Raw genomic sequence first — 24947 nt, forward strand, 5'->3', positions numbered from 1 at the left:
ACAAGCCAAGCATTTGTTGGTTGGTGTAACCACCTGCTCTGTTGTTGCAAAATCCTATAAAAAGATGTGTGAGTGCTATTTGTGTGGTGTGTTAGTTTTATCTCTGCTCTGTTCTCACCCAGAAAATGAAACCATCGGCGTTCCAGCCTGTACTCACTTATTGTTGAGCAAGGATGAATGTTTTTAAGCGTTTGCTTATTTTGGTGTTTGTTTGTTTGTTTTTTATTTTTTACAGAGGTTGTTATACAGTACGATGTCTACAGATGCAGAACCCGAGGTACAGTATGTGAAAAACCCCAGTAAAAGCAGCTTAAGTTTTCATCCAGAGGAGGGCAGCATGCTTTAAACACAGGAGTCTATGTGGATAAGTGGAACTGGTGTTTGTTCCAGGAACATTCCCTCACACGCACTGTCAAGTGACTGACAGAGAAACTGCTTTAGCTCTTCTAACGTTTTTCAGTGTAAAAGCCTGAGAGGGTCAACACAATATCTAATGAAGTAGCCCGCTTTCAAAACAACCAAAGAGCTGCATTTCAGTGCTTTAATGAGTTGCCCTGTCCAGATTAGTCCAGACAAAATTTCAAACTTTAAAAAGAAAATTTAGAATTAGTAATGCGGTCAATGTTCTTTGTTAATTAAAGTGGAATAAAAAGAGCAGATGGTAAACGGAGAGCTGGTTTTAACCACAAAATGTACTGACAGATGGTTAATTCATAATTACACACCAGCATTTCTTATTTGAATATATATTTTTAAGGACCTACAAAGCTGCAGAAAGAAACTAGTAACTCTATGCATCTGTTCAATATCCATCCATTCTCTATAACCTCTTATCTTGTTCAGGGTCATGAGGGGCTGGAGCCTCCGTGGAGAGGTCCCCAGTCTATCTCGTGAGAGACATACACAGACAGACAACCACTCACACTCACATTCGAACCAATGAACGTCACATGCATGTTTTTGGACAGTGGGAGGAAACCGGAGTATCCACACAGGCACAGGGAGAACATGCAAACTCCACACAGAAAAGCTGGCACATAAATACACAACTAAAGCTGTAAATCATGTGTAGCACAGCAAAGTAGGCTACAATATTCTGTGTATTGTAGTTGAGTGAAAGTTAGACTAAATGGAAATACTTTATTGAAGTACCCTTAAAACTTTACCCAAGTACAGCACTTAGCTAAATGTATTTAATAAGCATCTCTGTCTCTCAGGTGTGGAAATAAGCACTTGATGCTAGATCTCTTTAAATCTTGAAACATTTTCCAACTGGTTCAAAGAAAACGACTTTTATTTTGAAGCCAGACCGGAAGACACAAGGTTGCTGTCGTAACGCAGGTAGCTTGCGGCGGTACTGTTAGCTTGTCGCTGCGTCGGACGGCTGTGCTTTCTGACAGCTGTGTGTGTCCCATCTGCAAGTTCCCTGTCCAGTAAGTGTGTTTGAATATTTGTCAAATAGGACGGAAGTGTCATGAAACTGTGACATTAACGCTCGCTCTCGACGTTTCCTGTCAGGTAAGTTACCTGCTAGCTAAGATTGTATTTACGGGCAACACGGGACTTTCCCTGCACGTAGAAACACTTTAATTGACAACCGTCATAGTGTTCGTGAAGGAAACTTTTCGCTGGTGTTGCTGCCTTGATTTTGTCGCAGCGCCGTTTGGGGTTTGTTTCCGCGTTAGATTCCCAGCAGTTTACAGTGAGGTGTGTCACTGTACATAACACACCCACAGGACAAGAGAGCGCAGCCGCTGTGTTAGCTCATAATAACTTTAGTGGTTGTGTCCCGGTCCCTACAGCCATGGCTGTCTTCGAGAAGTGCGCCGTGCTTTTGGAGCTGAAAGGTTTGCCCTTCAAAGAGAAGAAGAAGTTGAAGTCGGCGATAACAGAGAATGGAGGCAGCCTTTCCTTTGTGGTCAATAAACAGGTCAGTGCTTGTGATCCTGCTCAGTCACACTGCGTGTTGTCTGCAGGCTACTTCCTTACATGACTTCCTCCCAGTCCATTTGCTGTCTGCTGAATATTGTAGCCAAACGACAAAGTTCGACTGTTTCCCACAGTGCTCGCTGATAGTGACCGGTGATGTGTCCAACCTGAGCGCCAGCAGGCTGCGCAGCATCCACAAGCACCAGACTCCTGTGGTGGGAGTGGGTTATGTCTTCGCTTGTCTGGACAGAGGAGTTCTTCTGCCCGTGGATGAATACAAGCTGGAAATGTCCTCCCCCTTCGGGTCATCACTTACTTCAGTTCCCGTCTTCTCACCGACTCAAGGTCCTCTCTCACTTTATCATCTCAATAGGTGGAAATTGTATCCAAAAAAGGGGTTGATGGTAAATTCCAAGCAGATTTTGCTAAGAAAAATTCGACGCACTGCTTTTGTATTTTTTTTCGGTTTATGTGGATGTGAGTCATAATGTTAATGAGAAAATTATATTCAGCTTCCATTTATCAAGGTCATATGCTTTAGTTGAAAATAGTTGAGTAGATTTGCTCAAGCAGGACATTTAAGTACGATTTTAGTGTTTGGAGAATTTCTGTTTTACTTTTACATTTATGAGTTGCAGTAAATAGGTGTAGTTGCAGTACTTCTGAGATTGAAACAAAGCCAATAAAATATTGTAAATAAATACATTCTGACATATTTATAATGAAAAGTAAATAAAAAAAATATAAATAAAAAGTAAAAAATGTGTTACCCCTTTTGGACATAAAATCTTTACTTAACTCTAAATTAGTCCTACCTTTTTCCAGCTGCAATGAAATGATGTAAACATTAGTACATATCCAATGATATCATGAACACTATTCTGAAAATAAGTCACTTTGCATAATGAGTAACTCTTTGCACTATGAAGTTACAAAATGGAACTTAAGCCAGTGCAAGCAAGAGACATAAATCCTCTCTGCTTTACCCAGTCCTCCCTCTTTCTACTCTGTTGTGCTCTGCTACAGCCCTTGAAATGTGTTAGTCATTATCAAAGTATATTAAGTAAATAAGAATACTTCAGAACGCCGTCATCAGAATTAATGGTGTATCAATAAGGAATTCATAATTGAAATTCTTTGATTGGTTAGAAGGTTACAGTCTGATATCATAGGAGCCATCAATAAAACCTAGAATAGAATTTTTGGACCATTTGTCTAGTAAAATCTTAATCCCCAAAAAGTGACATACTGTAGCTTTAAGTATATTTTGCTGCTAATACTTTGTACCTTCACTTTATAGACATGTAGAATGCAAGACTTTAACCGCCTATTTCAACACTTATACTTGATTAAATGTGTATGAAACGTTTATGGAAAGGATTGCTACTAGAAATGTAACATTTCACATTTGTGGTGGTGCGAAAACATAAAGAAATGATGTTAATCAAAAATATAAAACTGAAAATAAGTAATTGCATAAAGATGTGCCCCTTTCGAAGTAACTGGGGGAGGCCTAATGAATTGGACAGCTTTTCCCTATTAATTACTTTCACGTTTCTTGTTTGGAGTAATTCTGATATTTCCGAATACATAATATGTATCTGTTTACATATCTAACTAAGACCCATTAGAAACATGTTGGAATTAAATTCAAATTGTTTTGAAGTGTACAACATTCATTAGTTGGTTCAGTCAGAGGTATATTTGCAGCCTCAGCATGTGACAGGCCTTAAGTAGAATCTGTACTCCACCCAGTTGCAGCACAATGACTCATTATGGTTTTATTTGCACTGATCATTCAAACATGTCAGAGCTTCTATAGCTGTCAATGCTGGCTCAATACGTCCACGTTGATGTATGGACATTCCTTAGGTTCCAGATAAGCTAATTCCAGCCTGCAGCAGCGTTGTGCAATGAGTGTGTACACAGGCTAAGTCTGTCAATTTAAATGCATTTAAACGCTCTTGTGATCCATCTGACATGAGATTATGTGAGTAGTAAATATGTTTGTTCTGTCTTGTACATTTTAGTGTCTAAAATACCAACAAAGAAAGCAGTTGTTGAATCACCCAAAGACCAGGCCAAGCCTGTGGACTCTGTCAGACTGACTCGAATGGTAGAGGCTCAAGAGAGGAGTGGAAATGTCTTGGATAAATTCAGGTGTGGAAGACGATCATGCTGAACATGCATATTAATATGTAACATTAACATTGGGGACTAAATAGCATACAGTTAAATCATATTAATTGATTGTGGTTAAAGGTTCAGGCATGTTTTTCTTTTCTCTCTTTAAGCAGTCCCTGCTCCTTCATTTATAGACTTAAGACTATAGAACTAAAGTAGTTTCCACACACCCACAGGCAGAGTGTTCTTTGGCATCTGAAGGTGCAGTCCACCATATTAATCATTTTGTAATCATTTTGATCACATTTCATAAGGAATTTAAAGCATTAGGAATTTAAATCTCAGTGTTATTCTGCTGACAATGCAGTTGAACCTCACACACCTTTAACCACTGCTCACATTTATTTGTCAGATGGGGGTAGACACACACCACAAGAGCGTAAAGGCTAAGTTTAGTTTTCAAACACCTCTACAGAAACATGTTTTCCCAATAACATGTATAGTTTGGAATATTATTGATCTTTGCATTTTTGTCAATTGTTAAATTTCACAGAATTTACACGGAAAGTGATTCTGATCTTCCAACATATCCAGATAATTTTCAAGTGGCCAAGTATTCTGTCTTTAATAAGGTAAAGCTGAAATTAACTTTTTAGCTTTTTCATATTGCAATACAATAGTGCTAGAATTACTATTATTAATCATGTGCACTTTTCTTCAGATAAACAGCAACACTTGGTGTGTGCTGGAACTGCAGAGTGTCAAAACAGAGAATGGACGTCAGTACCGCGTGGTCCGCTACTGGAACAATGATATTGTAGCCAAGGTGTGAAGTCTTGTGTACATTATTGCTTGTACTGCATGTCAATACACAGGTAACATTTCTTTGGCTTATAAGCAAGTTGGCAATAACTCTTGTCAATATGATAATAAAAACAAACTGCAGTTGACATTAAATGGTTTTCTGTCAAAATTTTGTGTTTAGTTGCTGTGCTTGTAAATTTACTGATTACGTTGCCCATCTGTTATTTGGTCTGTGGCTTCAAGAACTGTCAAATTAAACATCTGTTCCTACAGTTCTTCTGCAGAGACTTTTGTAAGCTATTGTTTTTCCTTTTAATCTTAAAGCATACTCCCTAGTGTACTGTGCCATTTGAAAACAAAAAGTTGCAGCAGTGTTATAGTTAAAGCCTTATTTATCAGTTTAGCATTTTTCTGCATTTCAGCCGTTACAAGGACAGTCAAGTTCTCGAGGCAGACTAATTCCTTTTTAGCCCCACCAGTAATCTACATTTGGGACTGTGCTTATGCCAACAGAAGGCAGCAGTGAGGGACATGCTGGTGTTTCCGCCCACATCGGAAGATGCTCTGGAGGTGTACCTGGCCCTGAGAGAGACCCTGCAGAATACTGGTCTGCAGCTGCAGAGCGACATCCCTCTACAGGCCCGGGATCTTGGCTCCAGCCCCCTGCAGCAGGTCTGACATTCCCAGGCTGCACAAAACTTGGACAGTTTACACATTATGCAGTTGTATTCAAACCAAGAAAAGCTGCTGTGATTCATAAAAACTGGAATTGCCTGCTTTAATTCAAGGCATTCTGGGTATTGTGATAGTCCTCTACCATCATCATACATATATCATCCCATATTCCCATAAATATATATAGTGATACATATGTAATAAATCCAGAGAAAAATAAAATAGTTCACCAGCTTTAAAATGGTTTTTCTTTAACACTTGAACTAAAATGTGTGGGAGGTGGTTCTTAACACTACCTAGTAAGGTTTTACACCATCTCCACACATTTATTTTTCTGACTTTACAAAGATGTTTCTGATGTTCATCAATAGTTTCTTAATTGTTAGGTTTTAACTAGACTTGTGTTGTTATGACATCTGAAGCCTCTGCAGGAGCCATTGTGTAGCTCATCTTTTGATTGACATCCTCTGTTATACTGGCAGCTGCTGCTAGAAGAGAAGCTGAATACAGGAAGCTTATCGCAGGACGTGGGTGTATTTGTGGAGCTGCTATGGACAGAGGCCCTCGGCTGCCTTGGCAGCATCCTCAGAGTTTCGATTGACAAACTGAGCCTCAATGATGTAAGGTCTTTTGTGTGGATTCTTCAGTAAATATCTGTCCCAGACTACTGAAACCATTTGTCCCAGCAGCCTGTTGTTTATTTCAGCTCAGAGAAAAACTCTCATCACAGAGCTTATTAGAGTTGTGTGTGTGTGTGTGTGTATGTGTGTGTGTGTGTATTTGTAGGTAAGCAGGGCAGAGGGTTTGTTGCTTCAGGCTCAGAGGAAACTAAGCGAGGCAAATCACACTGAGGCAACATCTCTCCTGGAAGAAGTTTACACCCTACTGCCACACCGAGCACCCCAGTTACCTCCCAATGCCAAGCTCATCTCTCAGAAACTGGATCTCTGTCAGGTAACAGAGAACATACACACATGCTCTAAAATGTGCAATGTTATGCATTTATATTACAGTTTATAACACACTGTACATGTACAAGACTAGTATAGAGTTGCTCTGTACTAATTAATGGAAAAAAAAGACAGATATCGCTGTTACCTTGGCAACATGGTATGGAACAAAACAGCAGCTGCTAGAGGCAAAGCTGATCGTTACCACTTTATGTACTCATAATCCTTTTAATCAGTATAATACTCATCATTTATTAGTTGGTTGTATTTTCATAAAGCTGTAAAATAAATGTAATGGAGTAAAAGTCTATGCTTTACCGCTGAATGAGTGAGGAAAAGGGACATAAAATGGAAAAACTCCCGTACAGTTCAGTAAAGTAGCAGAATTTCTAAAGTATAGCACTTAGTACTTATCACCTCTGCATGCTGATGTAGGCAGGAGAATGTCTGTTAATCAGTGTTGATAAATACTGAATGATAAGTCCAATAAAACACACTGCAGGTTAAAAACTTAGAGTAGATATGATTCAAATCTGATATTGTTACACTACCACCACATTGTTTAATGTGATTTTGACTTGTATTAATTTCAGTCCAAAGAAAATGCATGAATATATTTTTTGAACTCTCAAGGCTTTCAAATACATACATGCATACATCTGTACACATATACCTTGAGCATATCTAGGCTTAACATGAACATTATCATTTCTGTGTCAAGTTACTCAGAGATGTCCTGAATGTGAGTGAAATGACTCTGAGAAGTCCTATGCCGTCCTGTCTGGGGAAGTACCGTGCTCTGAGATGCAGCATTGAGACAGTTCCTTCCAGCAGCTCTGAGTTTCGAGCTGTGACTGCTCTGCTGCAGAACAGGTAGTTTGCTGTGTTAAGATGCACGACACCTGTTGCAATTGTATTTATTGTCACAAACCCACCAGAAAATACCTTCTGTCATAAAGTGAGTGTCATTGTTCAAGTCGAGAACAGCTTCTTGCTGTTCTATGCTTCCAACTTGCAGCTTTTTAATGTAGTTTACATTCACTGCTTTTCTTTACTCTGCATGTCCACCAACCACTACAGATTTGTTAAGGTCTATGATTCACACATTTTACACATACAAGAGTCAAGTAAGAGTCAAGAGGCAAGAGTCAAGTAAATATCAAATAGGATAGTAGTTTAAAAACATAGTATACGAGTTCTCAAGATGTAGAAAATACAGATTTTTTAATATTAAACATACCATTCAAAATAAGTGGAAAATGGAGAAACCTTAAATGGATGGGAGTTATTGAAGTAAACCTCTTTGTGCCTTTAGTGCTTTAAAACAGCCCACAACTTTAAAATACCGTTTAATGAGTATTTCATGTTTATTCTATTCGTATTCCATTCTCTTCTTTACATTCAGATACAAATACATATTTTTGGATGTGTGTGTGACATGCTTTGCAGCAAAGTCCAGATCCAGCAGGTTCTGCGTGTCAGCAGAGGAGTGGAGCTTCAGATGTTCAAGAGTGAGCTTGGCAACATTAAGCCTCTCCTCCATTCCTCCGGCCCCAGCAACTTTGTAGGAATCCTGTCTCGGTAAGACACACACACATTGTGTTGTTTTTCCTGGGGTCTTGCAGTACATCCAGAAAATATTCCCAGCACTTATATGTCTCCACATTTTGTTATGTCACAGCCTTAATCCAAAATAGATTAAATTCTATATTTTCCTCAAAGTTCTACAAACAACACCCCATAATGACAACGGGAAAAAGTTTGTTTAAAATCTTTGCAAATTTATGAATAATAAAATGAAAAAAATCACATGTATATCGGTATGACATTCAAATTGAGCTCTGGTTGCATCCTGTTTCCACTGATAATCCTTCAGATGTTTCTACTCCTTGACTGGAGTCCACATGTGTGACATTCAGTTGATTGGACATGAGTTGGAAAAGCATACACGTGTCTATATAAAGGTCCCACACTTAACAGTGCATGTCAGAGCACAAACTAAGCCATGACGTACAAGGAATTGTCTGTAGACCTCAGAGAAAGGATTGTATCGAGGCACAGATCTGGGGAAAGGGCCCAATGAGCACAGTGGCCTCCATCATCTGTAAATGGAAAAAGTTTGGAACCACCAGGACTCTTCCTAGAGCTGGCCGGCAAAACTGAGCGATCGAGAGAAGGGTCTTAGTCAGGGAGGTGACCAAGAACACGATGGTCTCTCTGAAAGAGCTCCAGCCTTTCTCTGTGGAGAGAGGAGAACATTCCAGAAGAACAACCATCTCTGCAGCACTTCACCAATCAGGCCTGTATGGTAAAGTGGCCAGACAGAAACGATTCCTTAGTAAAAGGCACATGACAGCTCATCCGAAGGACTCTCAGACCGTGAGAAACACAATTTTAAATACCCAAAAGGCTATAAGACAACAAAATGGGGGGGAAAGTGCTGTGAATATGTTCCGGATGCACTGTATCCTTAATGAATGTCCTAACCCAAAACTCTACTATAGATCAAACATATATTATAAAACACATCTTAATGAGATTTTATGGTTTTAATGTCACTGCCTGTCGCAACCCACAATCGATTACTAACCACAAATTATGAGAAAATTAACTTTTGAGTGACATAGGAAATCACAAATGAATATCTAAAGCTAGACTGGCCATAATAGGGGAATGCTAAACAATAGGATTATCAGATATTGTTTGGGTTTGTTTCTATATCTAGTCGACTACTGGGGCTATTGACTCTGTTTCATTAGATGCAGTTTTCCCAACATGATCCTTCAAGGTTTATGAATAAATAAAGCTCAAATTTGCAAGCAGTGACCCTCAGGAGCTTTTTGTAGCCTGGACTGAAAGACACTGTAGTGACAGTTTGATAGTTCACTTCCTTAATAATTCATGTGGTGCTTCTTTCTAAATGTATCCATTATTTAAGTCTATTAATATTTTGCATAATAGTTTGCATATGTGATGTGGCGATGCTGACAAACTGACTAAGGTTCTAATCAATAAGTAAAAAAATGTTGTTATCCATTCTGTCTTCAGTGGCCTGCTGTTGCCCCGTGTTGGAGTGGAGCACCATGGGATAGAACGAACCGATGTTGGTAATCTGGGCAGTGGAATCTACTTTAGTGATGCTGTTAGGTTAGTAGATATTGTCCTTAACTTGAGGTAAACAATTTTTTTTTTTTTTTGTACTGAAAGGAAAAAAACAAAAATCAAGAATCATGTCTTCACTACAATTTTTGTACACACATCAATATTTACTTCAAACTGTGACCTATCAGCACAGAGCAGGGGAATACGAACTGAAGAGGGCATAGCATAAATGTGTGTATATGAGAAAGTTGGATTCTGACTTTGGTTATATGCACATAACTCGTTCTATGTCTATGAAACATCAGGTTAGTTACATCACTTAACCATGGCAACAACAGTGTCATTGTTTATCTTCCATCCTCAGCACCAGTTTGAAATACTCCAGGCCCAGTGAGACAGACGGCTCTCGGCTTCTGTTGGTGTGTGATGTGGCGCTTGGACGCTGCTGGGATGTCCACAACAGAGACGTCACACTGACTCAGGCTCCTGAGGGACACCACAGTGTGCACGGTGTCCGTCGCACCCCGAAGGTTCAGTCTGAGTTTGAGGTATGTGTGTGTGTATGTAGATACTGCTGTTACTTAGTCATTTCTAATATGGAGTGTCTGCACTTTATTGTGACATTGTAAGGTGGTCAAATGGATTTATATTTTAAAAAACATGATGTCAACCACCTGAAAGCAAAAAGAGCTCATATATTTGTTGTATCAAAAGTCAACAATCTGCACTGCACTGTTTAGTTAGGTTTTTGGTAGCATGCTGAAGTGTGCAGTGATCCAAAAATATTTTTCCTTGTCTGTAAAGACAAGTATACATGTGATACAAGTAAGTATCTTTTCAAGGCAAGAAAAGTTATCCCCACTATATTATCATGTTTTTGAAATGGAGGTATACTGTCAAACCTAATGTGGTTATATTTGACCTAATATTTTTACAAATGTAATGCTCTTAACATCTGTGGCTATGTCTGCTGTGCTTGTGCGTCAGGATGATGAATATGTGGTCTACAGTCCTGATCAGGTGCAACTGAAATATGTGGTTCAATTCAGCCTTGAGGGAGAACAACTGATGGAGTTCAGTCCTGCCATCGACACCTTAGCTGAGCTGTGTCTGCCCTCCTCTGACCAAGGTGAACACCCAACATCTACAAAATATTTCTCCTTAGGTGCTTTTTTTGTTTGCTTTTTGATTAGAGGACAAATTTGACTTGGTAAGGGGACATGGACACTAATTATATTTGTTTTGTTATTAAAAGAATCAAGATTTGTCTAGCTGTGAAATTAATGGCCTTTGAAAGCATAAATGTGTCAAACTTAGTCCATTATATTTGACTTAAAACTAGGCAAAATCCCTTATGTGCACTTTTTTTATTATTTACGTATTTGTGTATAAAGCTACAGACCAAAACCTCTGTGCAACAAAGACATTTTCAGTCATGCCGGAATGAATGATCTGAGTGTTATTTTAGCTGGAAAACATTTAGGGGACCTCTGGGACCTGTGTAAGGTTGTAAAAGAATTGGTAATACACGCTCAGAATATGGAAAAGATTTTTTATATATATATATATATATATATATATATATATATATATATTTTTTTTTTTTTTTTTTATTTTAATTTTTTTTAAATCTACATTCTTTTTGTACAGTTGTAAATTTAGTTGTCCTGTGTTTGTCTCTTTATCTGTGTGTGTGTAGAGCTCAGTGCAGAGGATGACGGAATTGAAAGCATTAAAAACCCACTGGATGATGTGAAGGCTGGACTGTTGGACAGCTCTGGTCAGCAGCTGCCCCTGCAGTCAGTGCACGTGAGGTGCAAACTGGTGGATCTGCTCTCTCAGGTGAGCAAAGGGATTAGTTCAGTGCTTTTCTTTGTATTTTTTTCTGCAGAACCATGAGCTGATGGTTGACCTGAACTAGTGGCTGCACAATTTTACTGACTGCCACTTGCTCTCAAATACATTATTGACAGTATTTCTTACATTTCTTCTGAAAATCTGTCTCCTTTTTTTAAAAAACATTTTAGGTGGTCATATTTCAGAAATACACCAACATGAGCTCTGTGCCCATTGAGGCAAAATATGTCTTCCCATTAGATGATTCTGCAGCAGTGTGTGGATTTGAAGCTTTCATTAATGGGAAACATGTGGTGGGACAGGTAACGAAAAGTACATTTATTTTGAGTGGTTCCTAGATTTTGAGGCGCCATTCATCTAACCACACCATTAAAGAAATACACTGAGCAAATCCTATTTAACCTTGTTTTTGTGTCCTTTTTGCTTTCAGGTGAAGGAAAAAGAAACCGCTCGCAGGGAGTACAAGCAAGCTATTGAGAAAGGTCATGGGGCATACCTTATGGATCAAGACGCCCCTGTATGTCCAGGTCTTAACGCACATCACCATGCAGATTCCAGCTTTCAAATCCAGCATTTTCTAATCATGGCATTTTCGCACCCTTTCATTCATGTTGAGAATTAATTGACTGAAAAAAGTGTAGTTCTGCATTAATGGTTTTTTTGTTTTGTTTTTTCGTGCTCCCTGCAGGACGTGTTCACCATCAGCGTTGGCAATCTGCCCCCCGGCGCAACTGTTCTCATTAAAGTTACCTTTGTGTCGGAGCTGATTGTCAGGGATGGAAGTATCCTCTTCTCCCTGCCTGGGAGTGTGGCTCCATGGCAGGAGAGTGCAGCCCTCAACCAAACCACACAGGTAAGAGGTTTCTGAGTGGGGTGTGGGGTGACCACATTCATCGGGTGACCAGTTGTCAGATAATGTATATATTCAAGTGCAGACAGATTTTAAACGGCCAGAAATTTGAACAGGCCTCATTGGCAGAAACCGTTAACTAAAGGAAAACGTGGGTCCATTCACTGGGTTTTCTGCAAACATGAATAACAGAACTGTGTAGGAGATGCTTATTTAAAACCTTGTGCCCAAAATCCAAGATGCCCCCCTCAATGACTGATGTGCTTGAATTCTATTTAGTGTTTAAAAAGGGAGCAAGAATATATATAAATCAGCATCTCTCATGTTATAGTACTTAAGAGGCTCTGTGTTGAAAGAAAAATTACTTTTACTATTTTCATCAGTACTTTTTATGCGTTTCCATCTGTCAATAGGTCACAGTGGAGAAGGTGTGTGTGACAGACGAGGCCGCAAGTACGAGGTGAGCAATATTATGTGTTTGGAACATTTTGTGAAATGTATGTTAAACGTAGCCTAGTTTTTAATCCGGGAAATCCTTGTGTCATTAAACCTGACTCTTGTTTTTAGTGTTTGCTGTTCAGGTACAGAATGGGTCTGACATTTGTGTTTGTAAAAACTTCTGAATAGAAAATTTGTGTTGGCCTTCTAGTGGTTCCCTTTGTGGTCTTCCTTATTTATTTTGTAATACACAGCAGAATGTGTGTAATGAGAGGCTGTGTTTTATGTTTTCCTCAGGGATTTTACCCTGGATATGTCAGTTGAGATGCCCTATGAGATCTCGAGCTTGAAATGCATCACTCACAATGTCAAAATCAAGGTAATTGGCGGTTTTGCACTTTTCTTAATCCTGTGCATTGATCAGGTCTAATTGGGATCTTACACAGGTCTGGGAAGTCTAGAAAAGTGTGGCAAATTAATTTTGTTTTTGCATTGACACTAGTTGAGTTTGAGTTGAATCTAGCAAAAGGTTTAACATATTCTACCTAAATATGCTGATTACTTTTTTTTTTTTCTTTACATTCAAAATTAATTTCTAGAAATTCTTGGAGATTTGTTTGAAGCTGTACCACTTTGCACAGCCTGCATACATTTAAAATAAATCTTTTTTGACAAACTAATGTGAGGTTGTCTACACAACACATTTAATCACATTTAGTTAATCACATAGTTGCTGTATAAATTGTCTTTCTCTAATCAGAGAATTTGTTATAGTTAATGATTCGTCATACCTGTATTTTTATGTCAAATGGCTGAATATCTGCTTATTACAGTGTCAATATTCTTGCTTTACTCAAGTTTAACTGTTTGAAAAATGTGTCATCTTTAGTCTCAGTTATGACATCTTTGGGTACCAATTTGTCATTATTTATCATTAATCCATATTTTGTTTGTGATCCAATAGAAAACTGACTGTAAGGCAGTGGTGAGTGTACTGCCAGGAGAGGTCATGGGGTCAGAAGGTTTCCAGCTGTCGGTCACACTCTCTGAGGTTCACCTGCCCAGGATGTGGGTGGAGAAACACCCTGACAAAGACAGTCAGGTCTGCCTATTTGCCTTTTTAGTTTTGTCTCAGTTTGTTACTTTTTTAAATTGTAATTTCTCTCTCTCTCTCCAATAGGCCTGCATGTTGGTTTTCTATCCAGACTTTGACATCAATTGCAGTTCAGCATATGATGAAGTTGTCCTGTTGCTGGATACGTCAGAGTCCATGAAGGGAGAGTCTCTCCATACAGCCCAGAGAATCGCCCTGCAAGTCCTTAAGAGCCTCAACCAAAACCTTCGAGTCAATGTCATTTTGTTTGGCACAGGTCAGTTTTATTCTTTTGAGGTTTGATGTATAGTGATGGTAGAAAGTACATGTTAAAGGAGATGATATAGTAAAACTTTACACCACCTGTAACTATTAAAGGACATAACAATTAACGATAAAAGAAAACATATATATAATACAATATATCACATTTGACCATATTCAATATCAATAGACCATTTTGAAATCCATAAAACTAAATCGGTGGTTTTGGTAATACAGTGATAAAGGTATAAACTGAGAGATTTATCTTACATGAGCTAAATAAAAAAAATAAATAAATAAAAATGCCCCTTAACAAACCAAATTCTGTTTATATCTTAAACCATTTCAGTTTCTCAGACTTTGACCTTACCAAATATTTTACAAAAGTAACTTCTGTATATACACTGCATATACACTGTATCAGTCAGTAATATTTTCCTAACATGAATTGTGTTTGTCAGATCACACAGAAGCTTTCCTAACAGCACAGCCGCTTGTTGAAGCTCGTCAGGCAGCAGAGCGATTCGTGAAGGTGAGTTGTGAAACTATAGCTATAAGGATTAATAAACAATGATGCTCCAAAGCTCTGGCATTAAACAAGTATATATTGTTTTATAAACTTTATTTTTGAATATGGTTATTTCCAGTGATTAATGTCATTACCTACTAATGTACTATTATAACATACTAAATATGAAACTGCACAGCATCTTAAACTTCTTACCCTGTTCTGACTTTGGATAATGCATTATCTAAGATTCCCTACTTTATTTTTTTTTTTGGTTTTGCCTTCAACCTACACACACAATAAATAGGTGTGTGTGTTTATATATATATCTATATATATCTATATATAGATATATATAGATAGATAGATAGATAGATAGATAGATAGATATAGATATAGATATATTTATAGAGAGAGAGAGAATTTTAGGGTACCTGTTCTCATTTTGTTGAAGGTCGTTCAAGGACCTTCAACAAAATGAGAACAGGTACCCTAAAATACCCTAAATTCCAACTTTGCGAGTGTGCAAAGATCGTGAGCTCTTGGTGATAGTGACACCAGATTAACCAACTAGTTCACTGACAAGTGAAGTGGTTTAAACCAAATGATCTAAATGCAACATATAACATTCTGCTCTTAAAACTCTCCTCTCCTTGTTGTCAGCTCCTCTCTCCAGTAGGAGGCAGCACTGAGCTGTGGCGACCCCTGCGGGCTCTCAGCCTGTTGCCTCCGACAAACGGCATTAGGAACCTGGTGCTGCTGTCTGACGGCCACATCCAGAACCCAGACCTCACCCTGCAGCTGCTCAGAGACAATGCTCAGCATAGCCGCCTCTTCACCTGTGGACTCAGGTCTGTAACGGGAAAGGGGTGTTGGAAAACATGGAGGTGTGGGGATATTCAATTGATACCAGTCTTAATACTCAGTGACAGTCAGAAAAGATTTAAACTATACAAATGGATAAACACCGAGCTCAGATGTCTTTATGTAAAAAAGGTTTATGTATGTATCTTTAGTCTACAGTGCAGCAGTGGCTGTGGTGCTCTGCACACTGACCTGTTTTCGATACAGACATTTTAAAGATGTGTCATAATTTCAGCGCAACGGCCAATCGGCACATGCTGAGGGCTCTGGCCCAGGCAGGGGGTGGAGCCTACGAATTCTTTGACACAAAAACCAAACACAACTGGACAGAAAAGGTAAGATGACAACCCAAAATTTACTGTGTCCTGTTGTCCAAGGGACACAATATTTGGGGATCTGCAACAATAAAGAAAGTAAGCACATTTACTTTTTAATGGTTAAACTACAGCACGAAAATATCAAGATTTGTGTTCTGAAATCATGGCATATAAATTCTTCAAGACACCACCGAGATTGGCGAATAGGAAAATAAACTTGTGTAGCAGCTTCTTCTCTCTGAGTGATTGAGGGCAGAGCTCAGCTAAGTCTCCCTGTCTGCAGCAGAGAGGGAGTTTCATAACATGCAGCTGCCAGCTAATCAATCCTAATATCAGATTCTACTCTAGCTGGTATAACCATTTGTTATGCTCTTGATTTCTAATAAAAAAAAAAAAAAAAAAGAGCTTAACGGGACAATATCTTTAGATTATTTGAAAAAATAATTGATAGATTAATCGACAAAAAAATAATCATCGTGCAGATCTACAGATTTGACACTGATATTTTCAAATTGTTCAGGTATTCATGTTATGTTATATGTCCAATCATTAATGGAGCCTAGTTATTTGACACGATTATCTCCAAAGTGTTCATTTGTACAGTTTTAATAATAGTCAGTGCATTAACACAATGATGGTGGTCTCACACCCCCCGTTATAGATCACTGTATTATACAATCTTATACATTTATCTGAATTCCTGTTGTACTGATAGCAGTTACGTATTTTGGCCACTTGGGAGCAGTGGAAACAAGTTGTTAATAATTTTTGATACACTGATTTTACAACCTCCATCAAGGACTGAACGCAGTATTGTAAATTGCCATTTTATTAAAAACACTCAATGCATGAATATTTATATTTTCTCTTTATGACTGCTTATTTGGTGTAATTAATGTTGTTGTTATTATTATTATTATTATTATTATTATTATTGCTGCTGTAAATATGCATTTGTCAATGTGGAGATGCATTTCACACAAGCGGCTCCATCCCAAGGAATATTCTGGCAATAATCATCCAGCAGGACTCACATTTTGCCATAGAGTTAAATAACTTGTGTTAATGTGTCTGTGGTAATGGCAGGTAGCGTGTCAGGTGAAGCGCATGACATCTCCTGGTTGCAATTCAGTGTCAGTGAAGTGGCAGCAGTTCAATCCAAGAGCCCCAGTTCCTGTGCAAGCCCCCAAGCAGATCCATGCTTTGTTCAACGACTGTCACACTTTGGTTTATGGGTTTGTGCCACACTGTACTCAGGTATGCAGTTTGTATACAGTATATGCCTAAAAACTATAAATGCAGCTCAGTTGTTAACTCAATAAAACATTAGAAAGTACTTAAAAATGCAGTTTTGCAATTGGCCTGTAACTTCATACAGGCCACTCTCCTTGGAAACCTGGGGGGTCAAGAGCTTAAAACCATGGTGTCAACCAGCGAGCTTCAGAAGACCAGGGGAACAGTAAGAACACACTCTCACACTCACCGGCCCCAATAGTAACAGTAACTACATGTGTTTTAACACTAGCTGAACCTGAAATCAGAAGGGAAACTTGTCTGACACATAAACACATTAACTATTTTACCCTGCAGAGAACTGAGATTACCTGCACTTACGTAACCAGGTTACAATCAGCATAACACAGTTCATGTATACTCTAATATAATAAATGCAACTTTATAATGATTGTCTTTATAATGAGAATGGTGAGATGGCGTTATATCTGTTTTTGTGTCTTCAGTTTCTTCACAAACTCACAGCGAGGGCCTTAATTAGGGACTACGAAGATGGAAACCTGGATGCCGATGAAGCTGAACATGAGGTGTGTTTGCGTGAGACCAAAAGTGACACAGCTTGGTAAAACGTCCCCTCTGAGCTCCACCTGTTGACGTGGGTTTTTGCTTTTCCAGGGAAAGAAAGCAGAGTTGAAGTCCTTCATTGTGGAGTTAAGCAAAGAATACTCCATTCTGTCTCAGTTCACCAGCTTTGTGGCCATCGAGGAAAGGGTTCGTGCAATTTTCAGCCTGTTTTCACATGTGGACTGTTTATGGTTTTCACTTCTAGTAGCCCGTCCATTCACTGATGAAGCTACACATCCTGGAAGTTTTTTCATATGTGCTTTGAAGCTTCCAAATCAACCTAACTTATCTCCGTTGTTTTAGGACTCAGAAATAACAGAGCAGGGCGTCACAGACATCCCCAAGTTAATCGCAGAGGAAGATGTGGACTTCCTCCCCTACATCCGCTGGGTTTCTCCTCAGCAAAGTGAAGAGGAGGAGTCGGAGTCGGAGGAGGAGTTGGAGGAGGAATCAGCTTGTTGTTATTATACGGCGGATTGTTATATTGTAAGTCGTTTAAATTGAGGGGAAGCAAATTTCCATATTGGGATTTACTAATTTGCCTCACTGTTTTGTGTATATTTATAATAAGGATCGAGAATTACACTTGCTGTATAGGTGAATGGTTAGTCCGTACACTCATAAACGGCAAGCTGCACGTTTGGCATTTTTCGAGGTGCCACAAATGCATGTTTTAGATATATGTATTTTTAGTGCACGCTGCTCTATTCATGTGTAAGGGTATGTTAATGTACATTGGGAAAGAATTTTGTGTGTCAGATAACGTTTCCTAAAGTTTGCTGCTTCCTTATTTCTCATAGGACTTGTTTGAGACATTTGACGAACTCCCTGAAGGCCGATACCAGTCAAACCTTTTAGACGAGCTAGAAGATGAAGATGAAGTATATGTTGATAAAGATAATGATGATGAATGGTCCGAGGAAAAGAGATTCTCTGAAGCAGTGGAAAACAGCTCGGATGAGGCCACAATTTCTCCACAGTCCTTGCACCACATGGATGTTCTCTGTGTTCCTCCTCCCCCTCGCAGTTTTATTCCTACCACTTTTATACCATGTCTACCTCAATCTTCTGCAGTTGGTGGTTCAGTTAATCGTGTTTATTGTAGTCTGTCTCCAGCTCCTCCTGATTCAACCCCTCTTTCTCCTCCTTCTGTTTCCCATCTTTGTGGCCAATTTTCTCCTCATGCTTCTGTGGCTGCTCTACATTCTGCTGATTTTAGCCGTGCTCCTTCTTCTCCTGCCCAAAGTTTTGCTCTTTTTGGTTCAGCTGCTCCTGTTCTATGTGGTCTACCTCCTGCTCCTATTGTCTCAGCCGCTCCTTGTCCTCCTTCTGGCAGATTTGCTTTTAGCCAAATTTCTTCTCATGATTCTGTGCATCCTCTGCGTTCTGCTTTTAGACCTCCTTTTCCTGCCCAAGGTTCTCCTTTTATTGGTTCAGCTGCTCCTGCTTCTTCTGCCCCACCTGCAGCTCCTCTTATCGTAGCCCCTTCTTTCCCTTCTGTCCAATTTTCTGCTGATAGTAGCTTATCTCCACCTGTTCCATGTGCTTTATCTTCTGATGCTCTTCCCCCTCCTCCTTCTGCCCAAAGTTCTGTTGTTTTTGGTTCAGCTCCTACTCCAGTATACGCACGTCGCTTAAAACGCTCTTCACTTCAAGCCTGTGAGTCATTGGAGATACCGGGGATTGCAGACAAGATCAACCTAGAAGATGATTTGCAAAGATCAGAAAAAAATCGTGTGGCAGAAGCTCAAGAAGAAACCACTAGATTTACTAGATCTGCAAGAAGACTAAATTTACGGGAGAAATCATATGCTGCACCGCTTCGAGCTCGACTCGCTAAAAAGCCGTTTAGAGCTCATGATGAACATGCATCTCAAACTGATATAAAGGAGCCGCGCAGGTGAGTCCCCCCTCAAAAAACATTGTTTTGAATGTTCCGTGTGCAGTATTTACAGCATGCATGTTTGAAAGGAGGATAAATTCAGTGCGGTGCCTCACTTTATTTTGAAAGGGCATATGCTGTTTGTCAGCATATTTAATGCACATTTGATGCACATCATCAGAAATTAATTAAAGTTAATGCTAATTAATTTATCAGGGGGATGCAAATGTTTGTACTTTTGTAATTATCATTATTTTACTACTTTTTACTTTTTTAATACTCCTGGATCTTTTTTTTCTTTTTTTTTATCTAATGATGAAGGAACATTTGTATTAGCTGATGGTGCATTGCCACTTCAAAATAATGGGTTGTAAGCTTTTTTATCCAACTGTAAGTCTGTAAGTCTAAGTCTTTTGTTCCTGGATATGCAGATGTTATAAGTCTCACTCTATTGTCTATATTCATTGAGTGTCCTGCTGTGATTGTGTAGTTTAAGGAAAAAACTACCTGACCCTGAAGCGCTGAAGCTCCAATGGACAAACATTTTTCAGATGCAGGACTCAGTAAGAGATTTTACATTTTTATTGCATCAGCTTGAATGTTGTTTCTGAACAGATGAAACATTTCATTCATATAGATAAAGATAGATCTATAGATATAGATATCGACAGATAGATGGATAGATGTGTAACAAATTATATCTGATAAGATTAATTTAGCAGCAAGTTCCAGCACTACAGCATAACTGCATTTAATCTCAACTTTAGTTGAATTCCGTCTTACAGGTAAACAGATGTATTTGTTGTTGGGGTTGTCAATCACACGGAGTTTAATTTACAGTGAACTACAGTTACTTTGATACACATTGAATATAATTGATGGGTTGTTGATGCAGTGTTAACAGTGGCCTTGCTTCATTTATAGTTTGGGTACATACACTTACTATTGTTGTCACCTCCACAGAAAAAAAAATCCCACAGTGCTTTTTTTTTTTTTTTTTTTTCCCACAACTCAAGTAGTGTATGTGTATTGGTCCAATAGGTGAAAGCTTTGGAATTAGGGGATCAATTTCATTAAAATTAAGTTTATTATATGATTATAAAAATAGAAAACTTTGTGTGTTATTGACTTGGATTTGCATAGTAACAACATGTACACGTACGTGTGCTTGATTATAACGGTGCTTTGCTTATGCTAACAATCTATAGAGTACTGAACGCTTGCTATTATAGTTGTTCTTGCCACATTACAAAAGACCTGTGCTAATTGTGTTTTGCAGGAAGGCTACTGGGAGTTAACCACAGAACTGGGTGAATTAATAAATGTTGATCTGGATACATTTGCCAATGTGTTCCTGAAAAACAAGGGCATCAATTCTCTAGGTGAGGACTCTTAAAACCTTTTTCAAGCCTTCACAGTGAAAATATATCACATTTTATTTACATTGTTGTAAATGTAACTAAAATTTCATATATTGCCAAAATGCTGGTGGGTGTGAATACTTTTTTGGATGTTTTTAGGGATAAAGAAAAATAGTAAAAAAGTTAGAGATGAGCCTTATCACATCGTAAATATCATCAGTCATCCTTCCCCATGATAAAACATTTGTCATTGACTTTATAGTTATAGTATAATGTGATTTGTTTCCATATGTACCAATAATGTGGGCATCACACAAATGCCTGCAAACGGAACAAGTAGTTGCAGTCACATTAGTTCCAGCAAAGAATTAAACTTCTTTTATTTCAGAATAGTTTGTCAGTGTATTTAGGTAAACAATAATAACATGCATTTTATAATCAATATGAATAAAATGGATTTTTTCCCAATCGCTCAGCCCGAGGAAAGATGTTCTATTTTGACTTGATTTCACTTAAGTGTCTGTGCCTCCATTAAAATATGACTTTAGCCGTTACATTATTCATATTTTTAACAATCAATGAATTGTCTCTCATCTCATTTTGTGTCAGTCAGTGTCTGTAAGTTTGCAGTTGAGCTTAGCTCGTTATTTTATTATTTAAAAAGAATTAAAAACACATCACCATTGTCCTGGGTAACAGGTGTTTTCATTTCCAAATGCTTGGCTGAGACTTTAAAAAAAAAATATAAAACTTTCAAAAATTGTTTGAGTTCCACTGTACAGAGTTATTGTGATTCAGAGCATTTATTAAAAATGTCTCTACCAAGCATTTTGGAATAAAATGTGACCCTGTGAGCTGTGTTTAGGGTTTATAAGTGTAGTTTTGGGGTAACAGTAATCCAGAGCACAGACGAAGAAAATAATCCAGGACACAGACTGGTGGCCTTTATAAGTGAACACACAGTTTACAGGTGGCTTTGGTGCCTGAATTGATATTGTTGAAAATATGATTTATGTATTGATTGATCAGATGATCCCTCCTGTAATAAAACACAAGTGAGTCACACAGTTGCACTGGGCGACATTTTTTCCTTAAAAAGAATTTGGCAGGTGTCTTAATGGTTTGTATGCTTGGGTGTTTACAAAAGTTTACATCTCCTTTTTTGAAATGTCAAATAATATTTGTTGCAGTCTAAACATCGGCACCCAACTGTGTGTGCACACATCAAAGTGTACAAGCAGTTATAAAGGTATCAAGGCAAAACGTTTTTTATTGCTTACTTCTGCACTGGTGGAGCTGTGAAATGGTGATATCACATTTGTCTCAGCCAAGGTTTAATCTTCCCGCCTCCCTGCCATTAATAAAACATGCAAGTGTATGTGTGGTGCAGGTGTCACGGCACGTGCAGCGATCCTGAGGTTGGTGGCAACTCTTCTGGTTCTGCAGCTGATGAGAGTGAAGAAGCTGGAAGAAGGCAAACTGCTCCGGACCCTCTTCAGTTTGGACGACTCTCAGCCCAGGTCTGTGCACCACCAGACACAACAGCATACAGAAAGTAACATAAATGACTAAGTATTGTACATTTCAATCATAAAACTAGTTTAAATATGCGGGGGTGACGTCTAATGTTAATAAAGTGCACTCCCCTCTAAAAGCATTGGAACAGTGAGGCCAATTGGTTTATTTTCTGCTGTAGACTGAAATCAATTGGGTTTGACATTTGGAGGGGTCCTAAACGTAGCCAGGGCTACTTTACACAATTGTTACAATTCGAATTAGCCAAGTAAAGCTGTTAAAAATGCATTATTACATTATTTATCCAGAATTATAGCAGAAAGGCTTGAAATGTCAGTAGAACATGATCTGTAAGGTAAACACATGACCTTATGAAGTGTGGAGTATTTTCCTCTTTTGGTAACAACTGACATCCTCTACCAGGCCTGAGCGGTGGGAGGATGTGAAAAGGGCCGTGGACTGGGTTTCCTGGGCTGACCGGCAGTACCCGAGCGCCTACAGCCGGCTGGAGTTTGGATTGAGCTGGGAGTCCTCCACCCGTCAGCTGCTGGGCTTTGACAGCCTCCCTCCCTTCTCTCCCCTCAGGGATCTGAACCTGCAGAAAACCACAAGTCCTGTGATGGTGTACTGAGCAGGCTGACGTCAGCGAGGGATTGTGACGAGTGTTTTAGATTTGCATGCATTTTATAGCATTTTTTAACTTTTAAGAGGTCTATGAAAATCCTAACACATGACAAACAAATGTTACCTTCCCAAAAACTGCTGTTAAAATATTATATTTTAATATTTTTTCATATTTTGGGTTTTTTTAACCTTTTATAGCCCATTGTGTTTACATACCTCCATGGGTTTTTCAGTAACAACAACATTAACAATTAAGTATTTATGTGTGAAGCAGCTACACGGCAAAGATGCTCTAGGGCAAAATCTAGTTTGGTTAATTACAGATACGTAGAAAAACAGTTCAAACTCCTATAATGAATGAAAATGCAAAGCAGGTGAGTTTATTACAAAAAGTGCCTAGTGATTGACAGTTAATACATAAACCAAAACAAACCAACAAATGTAAAAGTACATTACTCACAATACACAGGGATGTCAGCCTTGGTTTTTGTAGCCAGTATCTATCAGTCACACCTGACTTTCATAAACTAGAGTCCAGGTGGAGGTACTGTACTCAGTAATATTATTTTGAATGTTGAGATTAAAATAAACATTTTGCTGAGCTGACAATCCAGTTTCCAGTAATACCCCTGCGACCCGAACCTGTCTTAAACACAACAACTCCACAAGACCAGCACTGTGAGGATTTTTCTATTATTGTTATAAAAAATTCTGAGTTTTTAATCATAATATTAAACAGTCTTCACAACTAAAACACTTTTCACTTTGCACCTTTTGAGCGGCAGTGGTAAAAATAACCGCTCATTTTATGCCCCAAAATTAAAGAGAACTAGAGCAAGAAGACATTTATCATTACAGTATGTGAATTACTGAAGTCTCCAGTAACTCACTGTTACATTAAACACCCAGATTGTCATTGATGTGAAAGCTTTCCTACTGTCAGCTGCTCACACACACACACAAAATCAGTGACCTGGTTTCTCAAGTGCATGTAAATATAGAGAAAGGTGGTAATGCAATGAATCAGGTACAAAACTGCCTTTCACTGCAGCATTATAGACTGTAAGTTCATACAGAAGATGATGCACTCAGCTTCTGGCTGTGTACGTCAAATAAGATATAACCAGCTCAGGAAATGGTTGGTCTTTTAGTTTTAGTTTTATCTTATGTTAGTTTATCTTTTCTGGAACTGGCTGAAAGAAACTGTTTTACAGAAAGAAGAAACGCTTAACCACCTTTAAATATAGTGTATGTGCTTTGACGACATTTCATGAGTTTTGGAAATTTGAACAAAATAGTATGTTGTTTGCATTTTTGCTTCTTCTTATTCTTTGGATTTTACACAAATGAGCACCTTCTTCAATAATACTTTTGAATAACTTCATATGTTAATGTTTGGCAACTGCTGGAGTACTGTGACCAACTGGAGACCAGAGGTTTGTTCATTTTAAGAAAGAAGTTACAGAGTTGGTGAAAATCTGCTAAATGTAATTATTAGTTAGTTGGTGTTATTAGATGATCTTTGGAATGGTCGATATTTTTGGTGTGTGATCACAAACCAAATCAAACTTTCCTAAAATGTTAAAGTGCCTTAATCCTTATTGTGTTTATTATCATCTTTGATTGTTAAGAAAACTTTTTTCCCCTTTTAGCTGCACTTTTATGCTGTTTTTATTAAACCTGTCAATAAAAACTCAATAACTGATCAATGTGGTTACAGTATGTCCCTTGGCTCAGTAAGTTGACAATGAGTTTAATTTGAAGAAATGTTAAAGATATTAGATACAAAAAACACAATTCACCAAGTGCATGTGTCAACAAAGATGCAAGTTAATAATTAACATGGTTTAGATGTGCTAGGATCTATTGAAAGCAAAAGAGGCCAACGTGCAATTGAAATCTGAAGTTCTACTTTATATAATAATCATATTAG

General features: G+C 38.4%; 1 protein-coding gene across 3 annotated transcripts; it reads left to right on the forward strand.

Moving 5' to 3' along the window:
* The first annotated feature begins 1298 nt into the window (after positions 1-1298).
* parp4 (poly (ADP-ribose) polymerase family, member 4) lies at positions 1299-24719 on the forward strand. Of its 3 annotated transcripts, none has more exons than XM_067515616.1 (35): positions 1299-1433; positions 1803-1930; positions 2064-2274; positions 3960-4089; positions 4607-4685; positions 4775-4879; positions 5371-5529; positions 6015-6152; positions 6319-6486; positions 7204-7355; positions 7932-8063; positions 9531-9629; positions 9949-10132; positions 10572-10713; positions 11284-11426; positions 11612-11743; positions 11872-11958; positions 12130-12294; positions 12705-12751; positions 13027-13108; positions 13694-13831; positions 13910-14099; positions 14548-14618; positions 15258-15445; positions 15694-15793; positions 16862-17032; positions 17154-17234; positions 17515-17595; positions 17684-17779; positions 17936-18118; positions 18433-19532; positions 20005-20077; positions 20794-20896; positions 22266-22395; positions 22814-24719. In XM_067515616.1, exons 2-35 carry the CDS (start codon positions 1805-1807, stop codon positions 23019-23021), a joined length of 5394 nt encoding a protein of 1797 aa, XP_067371717.1. In that variant the 5' UTR covers positions 1299-1433; positions 1803-1804; the 3' UTR covers positions 23022-24719. The 3 variants fall into 3 exon arrangements, with proteins under 3 accessions (XP_067371717.1, XP_067371719.1, XP_067371718.1); XM_067515618.1 differs by having other exon boundaries at positions 5374-5529; XM_067515617.1 differs by having other exon boundaries at positions 1368-1518.
* Positions 24720-24947: the final 228 nt, after the last annotated feature.

This window comes from Channa argus, chromosome 9 (genome assembly GCF_033026475.1).
Source record: "Channa argus isolate prfri chromosome 9, Channa argus male v1.0, whole genome shotgun sequence".
NCBI classification, from domain to species: Eukaryota; Metazoa; Chordata; class Actinopteri; order Anabantiformes; family Channidae; genus Channa; species Channa argus.

Coding starts and splice junctions, on each gene's coding strand:
- parp4 (XM_067515616.1), top strand. CDS start 1,805: ATGGCTGTCTTCGAGAAGTGCGCCGTGCTTTTGGAGCTGAAAGGTTTG. Junction 2,275..3,959: donor CGTCTTCTCACCGACTCAAG/GTCCTCTCTCAC, acceptor TGTACATTTTAG/TGTCTAAAATACCAACAAAG. Junction 18,119..18,432: donor ATACGGCGGATTGTTATATT/GTAAGTCGTTTA, acceptor TATTTCTCATAG/GACTTGTTTGAGACATTTGA.